General features: G+C 39.7%; 1 protein-coding gene across 2 annotated transcripts in view; it reads right to left on the bottom strand.

Annotated features, from left to right (window-relative positions):
- Positions 1-763: 763 nt before the first annotated feature.
- The window catches only part of LOC126188279 (pinin-like), a 128,528-nt gene continuing 109,513 nt past the window's right edge, over positions 764-19,778 (bottom strand). For both annotated transcript variants that reach the window (XM_049929862.1, XM_049929863.1), the window contains one exon: positions 764-1,667. In XM_049929862.1, coding sequence (XP_049785819.1) covers positions 1,321-1,667 — 347 coding nt within the window. In that variant the 3' untranslated portion in view covers positions 764-1,320. The remainder of the gene's footprint in view (positions 1,668-19,778) is intronic.

Below are 19,778 nucleotides of genomic sequence, written 5' to 3'. Positions count from 1 at the left end.
AGTCAAGAAACATGTTATACTATTTCCACCCATTTACATTTCTGGGATCGCCACAAAGAGGAAATACTGACGTTTAGAGACTGGAAGATGCTATCTTCAATCTCGCTCATCATTCAGAAGGAAGAATAGTGGTCGAGAAGGGGGGAGGGAATAGGTGAATGGGGGGGGGGGGTGGATGGGTTACAGAGAAGAATGATCCTGATATTGATACGCTATGTACCAACCATTTTCAGGGTGTACAGATGGAAATGTAGTTGCAGCTGTTGGTCCTCTCACTGTGAACTTACATGTCACCCTCAGCAGAAATCCCGACTGGAATTTACAGTGGAAGACTTGGGCACAGTAAATATATTTGCGTAGTTCACATGTATGTCTTTCATAATAGTGAAAAAAATCTGAGTTTAAGAGAACGACAATGTGTCGAAATTTGGAGGCAGTTATTACATGCGCTTTGCTTGTTCTTTGCTACTTTCAACCTACGTCCGAATCATTGTGCCCATTTCTCTTGTATTCAGCTCTAGGCTGTCTTAGTAACATTACCAGTCGTCGCATCTCAGCTTAAAAACTGGAACACAAACTATCATATTATTTACTGCATAATTATACGAAAAACTTGCATTATTGTAGCTGAAAACCTAAATTGATCCTGTGGTAACAGAATAACAGAAATAAGATTAAACTGGTAAAAAAATTGTACAACATTCATTTAATTTAAAGAAATAATGTAGATTACACGAACATTACTTTTACAGAAGATGCAGTATTATTCAGACAGATAATATGTGGTATAATATTTGAGCACATAATATTTGCATGTTAAACATTTTTATATGTAGTATTTTCAATAAACACCCGGCCCATTTTTAATCAAATATAAATAGTAATGTAGGAACATTGTTTTGTATTATATACATTGTAAACGAAGGCAAACTGTTATTAAAATTACTTTTGAAAAATCAACAGATCAGATGATTGATTCTAGTAGATATTGGAAGGGTGCAGGTGATAACATAAATTTCATTTGGTTACTACATGCATGATTTCGCTCACATAAGCTTTTACATTTACATATAATGTTTCTGTGAGTCATTAAATACCAAAATGTTATTACTGATAACTATTTCCTTCATTTACTTATTAAATAAAAACGAATAAATATCATTAATAATTTAAAAAATACAAGCTAATTATTTAGTAAGGTTCACCCAACTCACCCAGAAAAAAGTGAAAGAATAAGTCATGATGTATTTCATCATAGATTTAGTTTTTCTTCACACTAGAAGATTTTCGGTATGATCTCATTCAGCAACTTCTGAAAGATCATGTTCCAGAAGAGCGTTTATTTCGTGGCTGGATACAACTGCATGCAGTTGTTGTAGCGATAGATGTTCTTTTGGTGTGCCCAAAACTTGCACGACTAGGAAGTGAGTCAGTGCTTGTGCCTAGAGTATGTTGACAGGGTCCTGAAATTTGCTCCTCAGAGGAATTTTGAGGTTTGTATGGACTCTTAGGCAGTTCGTCGTTTTTCGAGGGCAAACTGCTGCAATCCTTTGTATCCTCACAGCGCTTCTCCTTCTTGTTTTTCACTTTTTGTCCAGGCTCTTGGGACCTACCAGGCTTGATGTCATGTTCGTTTTCTGTATTTTCCTTCAAGTTCAGTGATACACCTGAAATAATAAATAAAACATGACAGTCACGTTTATCTTGACTATCATGAAGAGACATTACACAAACTAATGTAAATTTTCACCTAAAGGGGTGTGGAGCACATATTGACATGAGATACAGCCTCAAACATACCTGCAAAATCATGAACACAAAGTCTCAGTTTTGTCCAAGAATGTTATCCAAAAATATTCGAGACGAGAAATGATGTGCTTTTTCGTCATAAATGCTGTCAAATAAATATAGATATTTCTGTTCACTTAGAACCTTACCATCCAGAATGGCAATACAGATCAAAGTCGACCACCTAACACAGTTCCATAGATCTTATTAGTTATTTTTCCTGTCAGTGTCGCTAGTAGAAGTATTAAAATGTATGCCCACGTATTCCAGATCACTAGGAATTCCGACATACTTCATAGTTTTGAGACTCTAGTAGAAGAAACAAGCAGGTCCTAGCTCAATTTCTTAATACAAAAAAGTGAGCGAATGACACACTCACTCACTTTCTTCTAAAAAATTTTCATCCAGAACCTGCTATTTCCTCTACTATCGTCTAAATTTGAGGTCTAACTCAAATCCTTTCATTAAGAAACGTATATTTTATTATAAAATACATATAAATAAGATGAATGAATATTTTTATTATGCTCATTTATAATAATCTTTTTAAAAAAGGTGAATGTAAGGAAATAAAAGTGAAATTTAAAGAAATAAGGGAAAGAATTAGTTACCTAAAATTTAATTATTTCTTCTTGAGCAGCCAGAAGATTTTTATGAACAGTTGTTTGTAAATGATTTTTGCGCAAGGCTTGTTTACATTTCTATTATATTCAGATTCAACTTTTATGTTTTGGTATTTATCACATTCTTTAGATTATGGTAACCATCTGTCTGATACCTATATTGTTCTTCAATATATTTTATCCATATGGTGACTACACACCTTAGTGTTGTCCATTTAATGATTAACTCCTTTGTGCTGTCCATTTATTTTTTATAAAATTTAATAGGAAGTATTAAAATTTTTAAAAAATTTCATGAGTAAGTTCCAAATGATGAATTCTTTATCATTATTTTTAAGTTTCCTCATTTCCTTATACCTCATTTTAATATTATCTCCTTCAAAAAATTGAAGATCCTGTTACTAATTATTTTTAATTGTTTATGAAATAAACTAATTTTAAATTCATTATCAAGTTCCAAACATATTTTTCTCTATGTATGGTAGGTAATTATTCATAACCAGTAATATTACATAAAGCATTTACTTCTAACTCATCAATCTTTTTAAATATGTCAGTACTGCTAATGTTGTTGAGCTTTTTCAGAAGTGTTTAAATTAATATACACAAATTTGTATTCTATTTTTTTACAATGTGAAAAATGAGTGCTTATGCAGTCTCAGACTGCATAGTATCCATATGGTAATGACTCTATTTCTTTTCGAAAATGTCTTTTACCATTATGAGGACTCAATGCTTTCTTGTTTTTCTGAACTGTGTTGATTTCACTTCGAATCAAATTCATCGTTCTGTTTTGTTCTCTATTTTATGAATATGCAGCCCAGACAAATTGAATGGTTCTTTCGAATTAGGTGTAGTCTAGGGTGGACCTTATGAGGCTTACAAAAGAATCATTTTTTCATGGGCACTCAAGAGGAAACGCCAGAACACCATGATTTTTGGGTACAAAAAGAACTAATTGTGGGGATGGTCACTTCCAAAATTTCTGTTCACGGCAGACAGTCGAAATTTTTATCACATGTCTTAAGATTATTTTCCTGGGGAACTTCAAAAATGTTTTGACATCGTTATTCGTTACTGAGATCCATAGGTTCAAAGTTACCGTATTTATGCAGGAAAGTGCAAAAACTGCTTTTTATCATTTTTTCACCGTGGTTGACTGGCGATTTTGTAGTCATTCGTCTAGAAATGCCATTTCCGCGTTTCGAAAATCTGTATGCATTATAAAGATACACCGAAAAAAAACATAATTTTTGCACCAAAAGTACATATTGTGGGGATGACCACATCCATAGCGGCATCGTCGAAATTTTGTACTGAATGTTCTTAAGATAATATTCTCGGGAATATTGAAAATTTTTTCGATTTAATTATCCGTTATTGAGATCCGTAGATACAAATTTACTGTACTCATAGCGGAGCGACAGTGACAGTGGAAGAGAGAGAGGAGACATTGCCAACGGTACAGAAAGAGAGAAAACACAGCGATGGTGGGGAAAAGAAAGTAACGCTGAAGGAGAGATGGATGAAGACAATAGCAGTGACAGCCTAAAAAAAAAAAGGAGATGCTGACGGTCAGTGAGAGACAGAGAAAGAGAGGCAGATGGAGGTAGAATTAGTGGGAGCAAAAGAGAGAAGAGACAGTTGAAATGATAGTACAGATGAGTGGAGAGTATGCATAGGCTTGAAGGATATGGACCCTCTCAGACCGGCAAACCTTAACATGTAGGTACATCGGAGGACGCAGTTTGGACCGAATTTTTAAACACGTGGATATAATGGAAAAAATAAGTCGGACTCTCCACGTCTTTTGAACAGCTGATGCATTGTGGAGAAAGTAACAGCGGGAAAGAAAGACAAAAGGAGACAGTGTACGTAAGGGAGGAAACGATGGCAGTGGGACATACTGTAAATCAGTCTGAGATAGTGGGAGAGAAACATAAATAGCCACTGGCAGTGAGAGGGAGATTGCAGTGTCAGAAAGATGATGAATGCGAAGGCTTTACTTCAAAGGGAGATAGGGACAAGGACTTACAATGATCTGTGTTAAAAGAGCGCGCCCAGAACTGAAACAGCTGCCTTGTCGAGTACTTCTGACGAGAGATTCACCAACATTCGAAAACATTGTTGAATGATCAAACGTTATTCTGTCCACTTTATCCCCGTCCTGGGGGGAGAAGTTCGAGAAACTAGCGGCTAAAATTCAGAAGGAAGACGCTGCTGTGGATCCGAAACGAGTAGTGGTGAATCTCTCGTCAGGAGTACTCGACGAAGCAGCTGTTTTAGTTCTGGTCTGAATTTCGCAACTACAGCGAAGAGAATACCTGTTGAAGAAATCTTAAGTGCCGTCGAAGCATCCTTGTTTCGTCTTCCGAAGGTGCAGGCCGAAGAAGTAAGACTTCTACGGAAATCGAAACCTCCGAAAGCAACATATCAGCGCAGGAAAGAAACTCTCTTATTGATCTCATGAGAAACGAAAGCATAGTTGTGACAAAATCGGATAAGGGGAATGCTACTGTTGTTTTGGACGCTGTGGATTATCACAGGAAGATGGAAAAACTACTAGCTGATCCTGTGTATCGCAAGTTAAAAAGCGATCCGACGAACAGCATCGTTCGGAAAGTGAAAAACTTAATATCAGACTCCAGACTGGACAGCACTATTACAAAGAATATAACACGACGAATACCTATCTCACTCAGAATGTGTGGACTACCCAAAATACATAATGAATCGGTTCCTTTGAGGCCTATCGTCAGTGGGATTAACTCGCTGACTTATTTTCTAGCACGTCATTTATCTGACAAAGTGAGACATGTAGTTGGTAAAACAAATACTTTTATAAAAGATTCGAAATTTTTTTTAGGAATTATACGCACACCGAAGATATCTGCAGGTGACCTTCTTGTTAGCTTCGATATGACATCGTTATTTACTAATGTCCCATTATCAGATACAGTGGAGATCATAAAGGAGAATGTTGCTCCAGATGTTTGCGACTTAATTGAATTAAATCTTCATTCGACCTATTTTAAATACGATGGTGAATTCTATGAACAGCCTGACGCCCTTGCTATGGGTTCACCCATTTCGCCAGTTGGATCAGGCGTTAAGTAGTGCTCCTTTGAAGTCTTCTTGCTGGCTCCGCTATGTTGACGATACATTTGTTATATGGCCACACAGAGAAGAAAATCTTCATGCGTTCCACAATTTCTTAAATGGAATTCATCCTAAAACCAAATTTACCTTGGAGGTTGAGGGTGAGGTCGGTCTCCCGCACCTAAATGTTTTGGCACACAGAATGTCTGATAACACTCTAGGTCACAGAGTGTACAGAAAGCTGAATAACACAAACAGATATTTATTTGCCACTTCGCACCACCACCTAGCCCAGAATCAAGCAGTACTCAACACTCTGTCTTCACGTGCCTTCCGTATAAGCGATGATGACAACTTGGAATCGGAGTTGAACTTTTTAAGGAGGACATTGAAGGCAAATGGGTATGGTAGTTATTCAATCGACAGGGCTTTTAGGCGAAATATTTATAACGCTAATAAAAAGGACGAGGAACCGCCTTCTCACTCCGTTAGGTTACCGTTCTTTTCTGGGTCACTGACCGCATAAGCAGAATTCTAAATGAAAATGGTATTCAGACATCTGTCTTTAGTCAAAACAAAATAAATTATTTTTTCCGACGGAAAACGGATGCAACTGATTTCCTCCACAATCAGGCGTCTATCAAGTGACATGTGGCTGCGGCAAAGTGTATATAGACGAAACGGGAAGAACTGTTAAGGAACGCATTAAGAAACACGAACGGCACACGCGTCTAAAACAAAACGCAAAATCGGCAATAGCGGAACATCATGAGAACTGTAGCTCTGACATCGATTTTAATAACGTAGGTGTACTGGCTAAGGAAACAAACATTTATGGAAGGACAGTCCCGGAAGCCGTTGAAATTTCGAAGAATGCTTGCAATTTCAATAGAGAGGACGACTATAGGCTTCCGCCATCTTCGCTCCCAACCATGAAGGAAGTGAATACGCGGCCGTGGTGTGCGAGCGACATAAACAACGCACTGCAAGTCACCTCGGCGGACAATAATATTTTGGGTAAACATTCCCCCTCTCTTTCTCTATCCGTTTCGAATCTGGCCAATGATGACGACTAACCAATAGCAGTAGCAGGAATTTCAACCAATACCCCCCTTTTCCAGTGTAGGTGTGGAATAGTGGTTTTCTATCCAGTGACGATGGACCGCTAATGATATACACAGGAGAATAGCCAACAATACCCCTTCTTCTGCATCAGAGCGGGAAAATTAGCCTGTGACTATGGCCCACCAATGGTATCCATATGAATTTTAACCAATACTATCACCTTTCCAGCACTAACGCGAGGAAACTCCCGTTTATAAGAGAACGCGACAATCGTCTGTGACAGTGTTCTAGCAGTAGTGGACACCATAAGATCCTGAGGAAATCCCAGCAGAGGGGTCGAAACGTCGATCATTTTAGTAGAAATATTACGCGGCCTAATAACCCAGAAGATTTTAACTTCTGTGCCAACGGCCACGAAAGCCTGCATAATTACATATATGTGCAGCAATTTCGTAATGGTCAACAACGCTTAACACGTGGTAATGAGTGTTTCAGTTTTGGTACTCTCGTGGTCTTGACTCTGTGCAGGTTACATTTAAGTGAGGCGGAAAACCAGCCACCCACCTGAGGTCGCTGTACACTAGTTACCAGTTGAGTAAATAGTGATTAATGTTTAGGTTTAAGCTGAATCGGTATAAGAAAAACCAGAATGCAATGTACGTACATGTCAAAGCGCCTCAACAAAAATTAACACAAACTTCTCAGACGCTAACAAGAATACACCTGGAACATTCAGTGAATAAACATAGTGGGACTTGAAGACTACGGCACTGATAATCCTTAACGACGAAGGTTGAGCGTTCGGGGTAGTTGGCCTACAGGTATGTCTTGGGATGTGACTGGAGTGTCATAGATTTCGCTGTGGTGGCGTCCGACCGCGCTCTGACTGACGGGCTGCTAACAAGGGAACCTCCCCATCGCACCCCCCTCAGATTTAGTTATAAGTTGGCCCAGTGGATAGGCCTTAAAAAACTGAACACAGGTCAATTAAGAAAACAGGAAGAAGTTGTGTGGAACTATGAAAAAAATAAGCAACATGTACAAACTGAGCAGTTCATGCGCAAGATATGCAACATCAAGGACAACGTGAGGTCGGGAGCGCCGTGGTCCCGTGGTTAACGTGAGGAGCTCCGGAACGAGAGGTCCTTAGTTCAAGTCTTCCATGGAGTGAAAAATTTACTTTCTTTATTTTCGCAAATTTATGATCTGTCCGTTCGGTCATTGACGTCTCTGTTCACTGTAATAAGTTTAGTGTCTGTGTTTTGCGACCGCACCGCAAAACCGTGCGATTAGTAGACGAAAGGAAGTGCCTCTCCAATGGGAACCGAAAACATTTGATCGCAAGGTCATAGGTCAACCGAGTCCTCCACAGGGAAACACGTCTGATATATTCTATACGACACTGATGATGGCATGTGCGTCACATGACAGGAATATGTTGTCGACCCACCTAACTTGTACACTTGGCGAATGGGTAAAAAAATTCTTCTACCTTGCCCGATTTAGGTTTTCTTGTGGATGTGATAATCACTCCCAAAAAAGTGATGAAGTCATAAGAGTTTCTCACATAAACTGCAACAAATGAATGCAACAGTTTCACAGTCGCACAGTTTTCCCTGTGTCACAACTTACGTTTTTAACGTTTTCATACAACGTCCCCATGGTTCAAATGGCTCTGAGCACTATGGGACTTAACTGCTGTGGTCATCAGTCCCCCAGAACTTAGAACTACTTAAACCTAACTAACCTAAGGACACCACACACATCCATGTCCGAGGCAGGATTCGAACCTGCGACCGTAGCGGCCGCGCGGTTCCAGACTGTTGCGCCTAGAACCGCTCGGCCACTCCGGCCGGCACAACGTCCCCATACTACGGCGCAGTTACCTCGCATCGGACGGACAGATAATAATTGTCTGAAAATAAAAAAAAATTAAACTTTTTACTAGAAGGGAAATTTGAACCAAGGACCTCTCGCTAAGCAGCTCCTCACGCTAACCACGGGACCACGACGCTCCTGGGTTCATATTGTCCTTGATGTTGCATATCTTGCGCATGGACCACTCAGTTTGTATATTTTGCTTATTTTTTTCATAGTTCCATGCAACTTCTTCCTGTTTTCTCGATCGATCTGTGTTCAGTTTTTCAAGGCCTATCTACTGTGCCAACTTATAATTAAATCTGAGGGGGGTGCGATGGGGAGGTTCCCTTGTAAGATCCAGAGCATGAAGTGTCCCAGAGCCTGGTGTAGCGAACTGCTCATGTGTTGGTTTGCGCAGCCCTATATAGTCTGGTCGCGAAGGAATTCGTGTCGATCCAGTCCCACGCACGTGACACGGCGGAGGAAATATGTCCCTAGCACGGAGGATCTCTGGAGGCGCTTGTCCTGCCGTCTGTCGTGCTTGTTGTGATCGATGCAGTGCAGTGAGGCAACGCCTTGTACATATGCAAACCTGTGATGCTTCACAGTGTCTAAGGGGTTGCCGATCTCTTCAGGCGAACGACGGATACAAGGCATCTACCTTGTGACATTAACACGGACGCTGGCAAGTTATCAACTGTGTAAGCGTACTGAAATCATGAACTTTGGCTCGGTTGGAGAAAGGCCGAGCGTTGCTGGCAACAACCCAATTTCAAGCGGCCGCCGGCGAGCGAGCAGCGGAGCCGAAATCCCGTTTTCCTGGTGCCTGAATGGATGGCGAAGTCGTTTCACTTGAGAGTCAACATGTATAGATGGAGAATGCTTTGTCGCAGACAATGGATACTGAGAAATACTTTGAAATGATGTGGTAATTCACAGATTCATCGCATCACATCATCATAATTACGGCACTGTGGTATGTGTATTGAGACTTTAATATCAAATGTCCCATAAAAACTACAGACGCCACAGTGACACTGTAAATGAGGAACATTACACTAACCAATATAAATTAGTAGCTCTCCAGTTCTTTATGTGATCATTACGATCAAAATGTTGGATAACAGCTGAGGTCATCACTGAAACGCACAGATTTGTATCTATGTTATTTATTGAATTATTCCATGTTTTACGTCTTTTTAAATACGAAAATATATCAGAACATTGTATTCTCTACACTTACACAAAAAGGTGATCGCAGCATGACATACATTGTACCTTTCCCTACATAATCAAGTATCGTATGTATGATTTCTTATTTAATTAATTATATATTGATTTTGCTTAAAATGAAGACACACACACACATATATATAACCGTCAATCGCCGTTTAATAGACTGCCAAGAATAGCATCTATTGAGGAGGTCATCTTTACTATTTATCAAGCTTTAACATTTCCTTTGTCTTTTATATTGAGCATGTGTGCTCAAATTTCGTGTTTTGATTAATTGTGGATAGACATAACACATTGTGTATGTTCTAAGGGGGACCATTAGAAAAATACATAACTCTTAACAAATGCAATACGTTTGCAAATTGCACATATTTTGGATAGTGAACCATTTTATGTATTTTTGTGGTCGTAAAATTTGGTGGGCTTCTTTGAAGTGTGTGTGAACGGCCGCTCCTGGCCTTTCGAGAAGTTATTCTCTTCAGGTGTTCGAGAAATCTTGCAGAGGTTATTTTAGAGCTTACAGAGGTTATTTTATGTCTTGGAAGATAAGTTTCGCAGGGCAAGTAGTTGTGCAAATATCTTAACTTTTGTTCATGGCTAGCGAAATTCTGGGCTGAAAAGGACTTGGAATCAGAGGCAACTTGTGCCTATTCACATTTCGCAAGTATTAGGCGATGGGCAACTCTGAGTTCTGAATTATTTCGGTTGAATTTTTGAATTATTACTGGCTACCCTACTGGACTCTTACTTATCATGCGTCTTTGGATCTGTTAATCCCTATACTGAACTTCATTTATTTCTAAGTTGCAATTATTTTGTGTATGGTTGGCAAATGGGACTTGATACTTCACGGGACTTCATTGATGTCCAGTTAGTATTTTTATCATGGTTAGCACTTGGGGAATCTGCTACCACTTAAAAACTCAAGCACCCAAACTTTATTGCAGAATATTATTGTCGTTATCATATTCAATTGTTCTACACACATTTGTGCGACTATCACTTCAGTAGTGTACGTATTGTTTACTGACTGAATAAATAATTACTTCGGTCAGTATAAATACTTTTCTGTTGTCTAAAATGAATTATTCGAAAGATTACAACCTTCTTTGCCATTTAATAAATACGGGGTGTTTCAAAAACGACTTTAAAACTTTGATAATTCATATAAATAATTCATAGTGCCTACAGAGGTGATTGTAGTGTCAGTATGTAGGGAAATACATCAAGTTTTGTATCGCGTAATTCGCTAGTGCCGAATAGCACCGTAAGTAGTACTGGTGGCAGTTGCGTTAGAGATGACAGCCTTTGCTGGACTCGAGCATGTTAGCTGTGTTTTGGTTTGAAGAATCGAAGTCGGCGACAACATTTCAGCGTAATTTCCGTACCACGTACGGATTAAGAAAAAATTCCAGCTTTGAATTTGTCTCGTGTGTTGAATGGAAATTTCTCGAAAAGGTACTTGGTGCAGGGCACATCCTGTGGTAGAGCCTTTACAAATTGCTTCATCAAGCCCAGTTTTATTTGTAGAGGTGGAAGCAAGACTTTTTTCTCTTCTACAAGCGGATAATGCAGAATATTTTTAATTACGGGCACAAAATTTCTCCGCTCTGACCAGACTCTCACACTCCAATGTCATTGCCTTACCCGACTGTCCTTATCGCATAGAAAGCAAAACACTTCTGTGAACGCAGCTTGTTGTCCTAATAGTGTTCTGATAGCTCTGAAGTCACCGCAGATAAGCCAAGTGTGATCCTCATACTGGATACTTGTTAAGAATATCTTCATATTCTCATACGTTGCTTTCATTTGAACTGAATGGGCCACAAGACTGGACGCATACATGTTTCCATTATGCAGTAACACAACTTTCAGGCTCCTCATTGACGAGTCTAAACGTCTCCACTGTTTGGGATCATGTTCAATGTTACAGAAGAGCATTAACTCATTTATATTAGTGCGGTAAACCAATAACTCGTTCTGTGAGAATAAATGAATTAATTCTTTGTGTCTGTACCATGAGTAATGCGTTCCTAGTTACAGAAGATTCTTACTTTTTAACCGGGAGCCAAGTAGTTCCGCAGATTCCTTAGGCAACTTCAAATCTCGTACGAGAGCATTACGTTCACTCTGAGAGAGCAATTATGGAGTAAAGTCGCATTCAGGCTGGTGGACATCAGTATCGTCTTCGGTAATTGCATCAACTTCATTTTCTTCATCACCTTCTGCCACGTTCTGTACAATAGCTGGAGGAAGAGGACGAGTCAGATCTTCTCCATGTGAAAACTGGCCTAACGGCTGAATCAATGCTTGGATGCACAATTTGCCTCTTATTTTTCGAACTGCAGCCTTGAGCTAAGCAGAAGTAACAGTCATTAAGGTGACTTTTAGGCTTCCTCCACACCACTGTAATCATGAATATCATGTATGTTTTCTTTCCTTTTGTCCGCAGTCTTAACCTCTCCACACGATAGCGGCAAACTGTCTCTGGTCCCAATCTCTCATCCTTGTCACAGAGTTTCAGTTTAAAATAAGGATAGTAAGCGTTTTACACAAAGTCTGCTTAGCCGCTGTATAATTCCCAAAAATGTAACATAAAATATTTAGGTTCCACACAGACTTGCGTGTAGACACTGTAGTAACTATCAACAGTAGCGAAGTGTTTTATTAATACTGTCTTAAATATACTGAGTAATCACAATATAACACTAGTAATCCAAGCCTGTGAGTCAAGCGCACAATAACAACTAGCATCAACAAGGGTCGTATTCACAAATTTCCATCCAAAGATACGCTTAAGACTGGCACAGCAATACATCTTTGAAGTCAAATTGTGGCAAAACTGTAGGTGATAGCAAAAAACTGAAAACAGATTTGGAATCAGAGTAAAACGTAGAGATAATATCACATATTACTCTCTAGTCATCTGATACCATGCAGACTAGTGTTATAAACTGGAATAGTACCTTGGTACTCACGCCTAATTTTATTTGATATCCATATTGCGTCTAATCTTCTGTCATTGTCTAATTCGTCGAGATTAAGTGACCTGCAGTAATTATAAATGTATGGACTACAATTTAAAACAATTTTTCAGCTGGTTTAGCTGCTGATCATAAAACCAGACGATGCACAGCTCTACCCAGAAACAATATCGAGCTAACATTCCAAGCAGAGAGGTACATTTGCCCAACTAAATGTGTGTAAATTGTATCATTTACACTTGAAAATCGTAATTGGTTTGGATAATAAATTTATACCAAGGCAAAAGCACATACCAGGACATACACAACCTCCACAGTGAACCTATTGTTGTAACAGATACTGTTGACATTGTCCTAGAACTCTTCCAGGTTTTCACGTCCATGTACTCAGACAGTGAATGTGTTATAGATGTAATGATAAAAGCAAGTAGAATTTCCAGCAGCCATGTCGCGGGCTGTGTCCTCAAAGCACTCCATAGAAAGGTTGGATATAACTGATGCCGACGGGCTACCCATCACAATGGCTTCCATTTGATTCAGATATTCTCTACAGTACAAAAAATACGATGATGTAACAGTGTGGTGAAATGAATCCACAACAGTGCTGTCTAATAACTGGGAGAACAGATTTATAGAGACTTTGGCGGTAATGCACGTCACTAAGCCGGCCGGGTTGGCCTAGCGGTTCTAGGCGCTACAGTCTGTAACTGCGCGACCGCTACGGTCGCAGGTTCAAATCCTGCCGCGGGCATGGATGTGTGTGATGTCCTTAGGTTAGTTAGGTATAAGTAGTTCTAAGTTCTAGGGGACTGATGACCTCAGAAGGTAAGTCCCATAGTGCTCAGAGCCTCACTAATGAGACCAAATCAAAGAGGATCATCATATCTCATTTGCAAACATAGAGACATTTCCAGAATGAAATTTTCACTCTACAGCGGAGTGTGCGCTGATATGAAACTTCCTGGCAGATTAAAACTGTGTGCCGGACCGAGACTCGAACTCGGGACCTTTGCCTTTCGCAGGCAAGTGCTCTACCGACTGAGCTACCCAGGCACGACTCACGCCCCGTCCTCACAGCTTTAATTCCGCCAGTACCTCGTCTCCTACCTTCCAAACTTTACAGAAGCTCTCCTGCGAACCAGGAGAGAAGGAGAGTTTCTTTAAAGTTTGGAAGGTAGGAGACGAGGTACTGGCGGAATTAAAGCTGTGAGGACGGGGCGTTAGTCGTGTCTGGGTAGCTCAGTCTCGCTTATCGACCTTAATGACAGTGAAAAATTAAATCGCGTGTACCTAATGGAAATTTGGGAAAAGCAATCGTCACCGAAGTTAATCTGTCGGTAAAGAGGGAGGAAAGAGTTACATCTAAATGAAAGGAAAAATGCAAATGAAACTGGTGGAAATTAATTTTGAAAAGGGGTAAAGTTAATAAAGAAAGTAAATGTGCGGCAGTTACGTTAACAATTATCTAGCGGTAATTAGATATTTGAGATTTGGGGGAAATTACGATCGCCAGTCCTATGGACAATTACTATAGTAACTGAAAAAGAAAGGTTACTACACATACAATTAGCACTAGAAGCATGGCAACTGAAGGTTGACACATGAAGTGTGAAAACTGAAAGTTTGTCAAAAGTAATAAATTTCGTTACACTCTGACTTAATTTAGCAAAAGAATTAATAAAACCGGAAAACTGAAAGTTAATTTAGTGACTGAAATTAATAGTGAGCTTTGTTTCTGAAGCACATCGAAATTCAGTAAAATACGGTTAGTCTTGGGCTACCTCAACAATCATTTCAAAAGGTACTTGAATCTACGCAATTTAGAAATAAGAGATTTAACCTTGATGTTGAATTAAATGATTCTGAACAATTAACAATAGTAAAATTCAGTACGTACCAAGCTGAGCTGCAGTCACAGGTAAGCTAAAATACGGTAACAAAACTCGCACTCTTAATTTATGCTTATATATCTGAATATTGTAGCCAGCTATGAATACCTTAACTGAACTTTGAAATTAAAGCAGTGAAATAGAATTAGCTATATTACTTTAATGCTGGCGTTTGAATTTCAACGACACTCGGGTTCATTCCGGAAAAGGAAGGGACCCTGCTTGGTAATGCAACTGGGACAATGAGCAACAAAGGCTCATGCTACGTTGCTGTAATTTTGTGATTTGAACAGTTTTAAAAGCTGAGGTCTGCCATACAGTTCTAAAACTTTACGTGCGTCCAATCTTCCTTGTTGGTTGATTGAAGATCGCAGAATATCTGAGTGACCACCATCAAACGTTCATTTCTGAGGAAGAGGATGTGGAACAAAAATGGAAAAAATTCAGAAACATCGTCCAGTACGCCTTAGATAAGTTCGTACCGACTAAGGTCCAAAGCGAGGGGAAAGATCCACCGTGGTATAACAATCATGTACGAAAGGTACTACGGAAACAAAGAAAGCTTCATCATAGGTTTAAGAGTAGTCGAATCATAGCTGATAAGGAAAAGCTGAACGAAGCGAAAAAGAGCGTAAAGAGAGCAATGAGAGAAGCATTCAACGAATTCGAACATAAAACATTGGCAAACAATCTAAACAAGAACCCTAAAAAGTTTTGGTCATATGTAAAATCGGTAAGCGGATCTAAATCCCCTATTCAGTCACTCGTTGACCACGATGGCACCGAAACAGAGGACGACCGAAGAAAGGCAGAAATACTGAATTCAGTGTTCCGAAACTGTTTCACTGCGGAAAATCGTAACACGGTCCCTGACTTCAGCCGTCGCACGGACGCCAAAATGGAAAATATTGAAATAAACGATATCGGAATTGAAAAACAACTGCTATCACTTAGTAGCGGAAAAGCATCCGGACCAGACGAGATACCCTTAAGATTCTACAGTGATTATGCTAAAGAACTTGCCCCCTTTCTATCAGCAATTTATCGTAGATCGCTGGAAGAACGTAAAGTACCTAGCGACTGGAAGAAAGCGCAGGTCGTTCCCATTTTCAAGAAGGGTCATAAATCAGATGCGAATAATTATAGGCCTATTTCGCTTACGTCAATCTGTTGTAGAATAATGGAACATGTTTTGTGTTCTCGTATTATGACGTTCTTAGATAATACAAATCTCCTTCATCATAACCAACATGGATTCCGCAAACAGAGATCATGTGAAACTCAGCTCGCCCTATTTGCCCAAGAAATTCACAGTGCCGTAGACACTGGCGAGCAGATTGATGCCGTATTCCTGGACTTCAGGAAGGCATTTGATACGGTTCCGCACTTACGTTTAGTGAAAAAAATACGAGCTTACGGAATATCGGACCAGGTTTGTGATTGGATTCAGGATTTCCTAGAAGAAAGAACACAACATGTCATTCTTAACGGTTCAAAATCTGCAGATGTAGAGGTAATTTCGGGAGCACCGCAAGGAAGCGTGATAGGACCTTTATTGTTTACAATATACATAAATGACTTAGTTGACAACATCTGTAGCTCCGTGAGGCTATTTGCAGATGACACGGTTGTCTACAAGAAAGTAGCAACATCAGAAGACTCGTACGTTCTCCAGGAAGACCTGCAGAGGATTAATGCATGGTGCGACAGCTGGCAGCTTTCCCTAAACGTAGATAAATGTAATATAATGCGCATACATAGGGGCAGAAATCCATTCCAGTACGATTATGCCATAGGTGGTAAATCATTGGAAGCGGTAACGACCGTAAAATACTTAGGAGTTACTATCCGGAGCGATCTGAAGTGGAATGATCACATAAAACAAATAGTGGGAAAAGCAGGCGCCAGGTTGAGATTCATAGGAAGAATTCTAAGAAAATGTGACTCATCGACGAAAGAAGTAGCTTACAAAACGCTTGTTCGTCCGATTCTTGAGTATTGCTCATCAGTATGGGACCCTTACCAGGTTGGATTAATAGAAGAGATAGACATGATCCAGCGAAAAGCAGCGCGATTCGTCATGGGGACATTTAGTCAGCGCGAGAGCGTTACGGAGATGCTGAACAAGCTCCAGTGGCGGACACTTCAAGAAAGGCGTTACGCAATACGGAGAGGTTTATTATCGAAATTACGAGAGAGCACATTCCGGGAAGAGATGGGCAACATATTACTACCGCCCACATATATCTCACGTAATGATCACAACGATAAGATCCGAGAAATTAGAGCAAATACGGAGACTTACAAGCAGTCGTTCTTCCCACGCACAATTCGTGAATGGAACAGGGAAGGGGGGATCAGATAGTGGTACAATAAGTACCCTCCGCCACACACCGTAAGGTGGCTCGCGGAGTATAGATGTAGATGTAGATGTAGAAGGTTTGAAGCCGTCGATCGAGGAGGTTGCGACAGTCACTCATTGTCGGCCGTCGCTGTTGCAGAAGCTGGATGTTGGCGCGCCTTCTTCTCGACACGGTCACCAGACGAAACGGGCTCTTGATGTGCGCTAGCTAATGCTTCCCGTCCGCGACACCGTCAGAAACTATCATCGCAAGTCGAGCGCAATTACACGCTGCCAAACCCCGAAAGCGCGGCAACTCGCGGGAGCTTCACACAACACACCTGCTCCACTCGCTACTCCAGCCAGACTCTCTCTGCCCAGCCCGCGCTCCACGCGGCAGAGTTAACACTACCAAAGATCCGAAACACTTTCGTTCTTCACACGACCTATCGATGTAATCGTTCGATAGCAGTTTTCCCTAGGCAAGACCCAGCGTAAAAATACAAATAATATTTACGAAACAAACCAATTATAAATCGACATAAATGCATAAATATATATATATATATATATATATATATATATATATATATATATATATATACAAATAGTAAAACAATTACAATATACGAAGACACAGAAATGTTATATATTCAGGTAACAAAATAAGGAAAACAAATTTATAGTACAATAGATGGAAATAGGAGGATATGCATTTCCGGCGTTACACGTGCCCCACATTGTCTGAGGATGTTCTTGTAACCTAAGCAGACTCAGAAAATGTCCTAAAAAAGAAACAGCGGAAATGCATATGCCCAAAACATCAACAAAATTTAGCATTCGCCTAATTAACCATAAACCAATTTTTAGACGATAATAATTGAGTGGAGACACTCCTAATCTTATTCCACTCTGTCATCTTGATCAAAATAAAACAGGTTGACAACATATTAAAATTCATAGAAAACATAGAAAATGGTTTAGCTATTCCAAAATCGTCAAAATCCGTAACACTATCAAGAAATGGAATACTATTTACAAAATTAATCAGATTACATGGTCATAGAAAACAGGTATATCAAAATACGCAAATTAATTATTAGTTACATAGAATACACATTTTATATAACCTTTTCATAATTAATACTCTCGCCATGAAAGTCCACAAGAGCTAAACAAGAAAATAATATTCAGCAGATCGATAAAACCCATAAATATTGACAGCAGAATTCTTTCACATCAGCTGTCTGGGAAGAAAAATAACTCCACCTTCGGTACTCGCAAGTACAAAGAATGCTGACAGTGGCACAAGAGCCGACAGCGGCTTCGCCTTGCCAGTATTGCTGCGCCCGCCTGTGCGGCACGCTTGATCTCACTCGCCCTTTTAACGGCATTTCCAGAACGTCCGTTTCACTGAATTCTTTCGGAAAAACTCACTCCCGAGTAATCTCAAGGAGTCCATAAACACTATCACAGTGGATAACTCAACACTGTCCATCATCACACGCATGTACTAGACTGAAACTTAAAACAGCGTCTAAGTACATCGGCAATGACTAGTAAATCACATATTTATGGAATCTTACAGCTATTTACAAAATCATATTTACATTCCTTAATCTACTGTGACTCAGCTGAAAACTTAAACTAGCAGCTTGGATTTTTAAATTGATTAATATTCAGTAACTCTTATATCATTTAATCAACATTAATTACTTACTAATTACAACTTCTTTAATGACCTCTAGGTCAGGCAAAAGCATCGCAACATGGCACATCCTTAAATCTTACACTCTATATTTACATACTGTATAAATTACCCATTGTGTGGTATTAATCGATTTTAGGTTGGTACAATTTCAAGTCTACAATATTCCGTATACCTAATCGTTTTCCAGAGCTTGGATACTCTAAGCAATAAGCATTTGTGTGAGGTATACCAATGACTTTATATGGTCCATTATAAACAAACTTAAATTTAGAGATTTCATTGTCTATCTCGCTCGATTTCTCATGAGCTTTTACAAGTACTAAGTCTCCGATCGCAAACTTAGCAAAACGCTCTTTAGCGTCATGATGACGTATGCGAGCATCGGCTTTTAGCTTCATTACTTCTCGCAAACGATCTTTTTTCACACCAATACTAATGTCAATCCGTGGAGGGCATTTGTTTATCTCTTCCAATTCACTTTCTACACTTTTGGCAATGCCGAGATTCCTCATGTTACAGTAGTTCAAATTCATACCTACGTCAATAGCATCCGGCCAGTTAACAATGTGTATAGGCTGGTATTGCCTATGCACACCGTCTCCTGCCTCGTCAAAACTAACTACTATTGTTTTATCTTGTGACGTACATGTCAAAGTTTTGCTTTCGCAATTAATCACTGCACGGTACTTTAATAGCCAATCCAACCCGATAATTACTTCCGTAGTCAAGGCTGCCACGATGACAAACTCTTGTTCAAATCGTGTCCCACATATCTCGAAGTTGACAAAAATCTGTTTTGTGACCGGTTTACTGGCCTTCCCAGTAGCACCGATAATTTTCACTCCTGTTACTGGCATAACTACGATGCCAGGTCTGTCTTTCAGTAACTCAAATATTTTCCCAGATACAGCACTCAATTCTGCACCGGTGTCAATCAACACGTTTAGTTGTAGGTCGTGCATATTAACAGACACTACTATCTGTCTACACTTGTCCTCGACTGTTTCTTTATTTTCCCACAGTAAATCCTCGTCTATATCCAGGTCATTCCAGAAAAAACCATCCGGCTTTGATCCTAAAGCCGGCTTATCTGGCGGCCTTTTCAGCCTCTGTTCACATACCGTTTTAATTTCAACACGTTTGTCCTGAGGCGTAGTCTGTAGCTTCGCCTCCAATACCGAA

This window comes from Schistocerca cancellata, chromosome 5 (assembly GCF_023864275.1).
Source record: "Schistocerca cancellata isolate TAMUIC-IGC-003103 chromosome 5, iqSchCanc2.1, whole genome shotgun sequence".
Classification (NCBI taxonomy): domain Eukaryota; kingdom Metazoa; phylum Arthropoda; class Insecta; order Orthoptera; family Acrididae; genus Schistocerca; species Schistocerca cancellata.
Note: the sequence above shows the minus strand (reverse complement) of the source record. Positions and strands in the feature narration are given on the sequence as shown.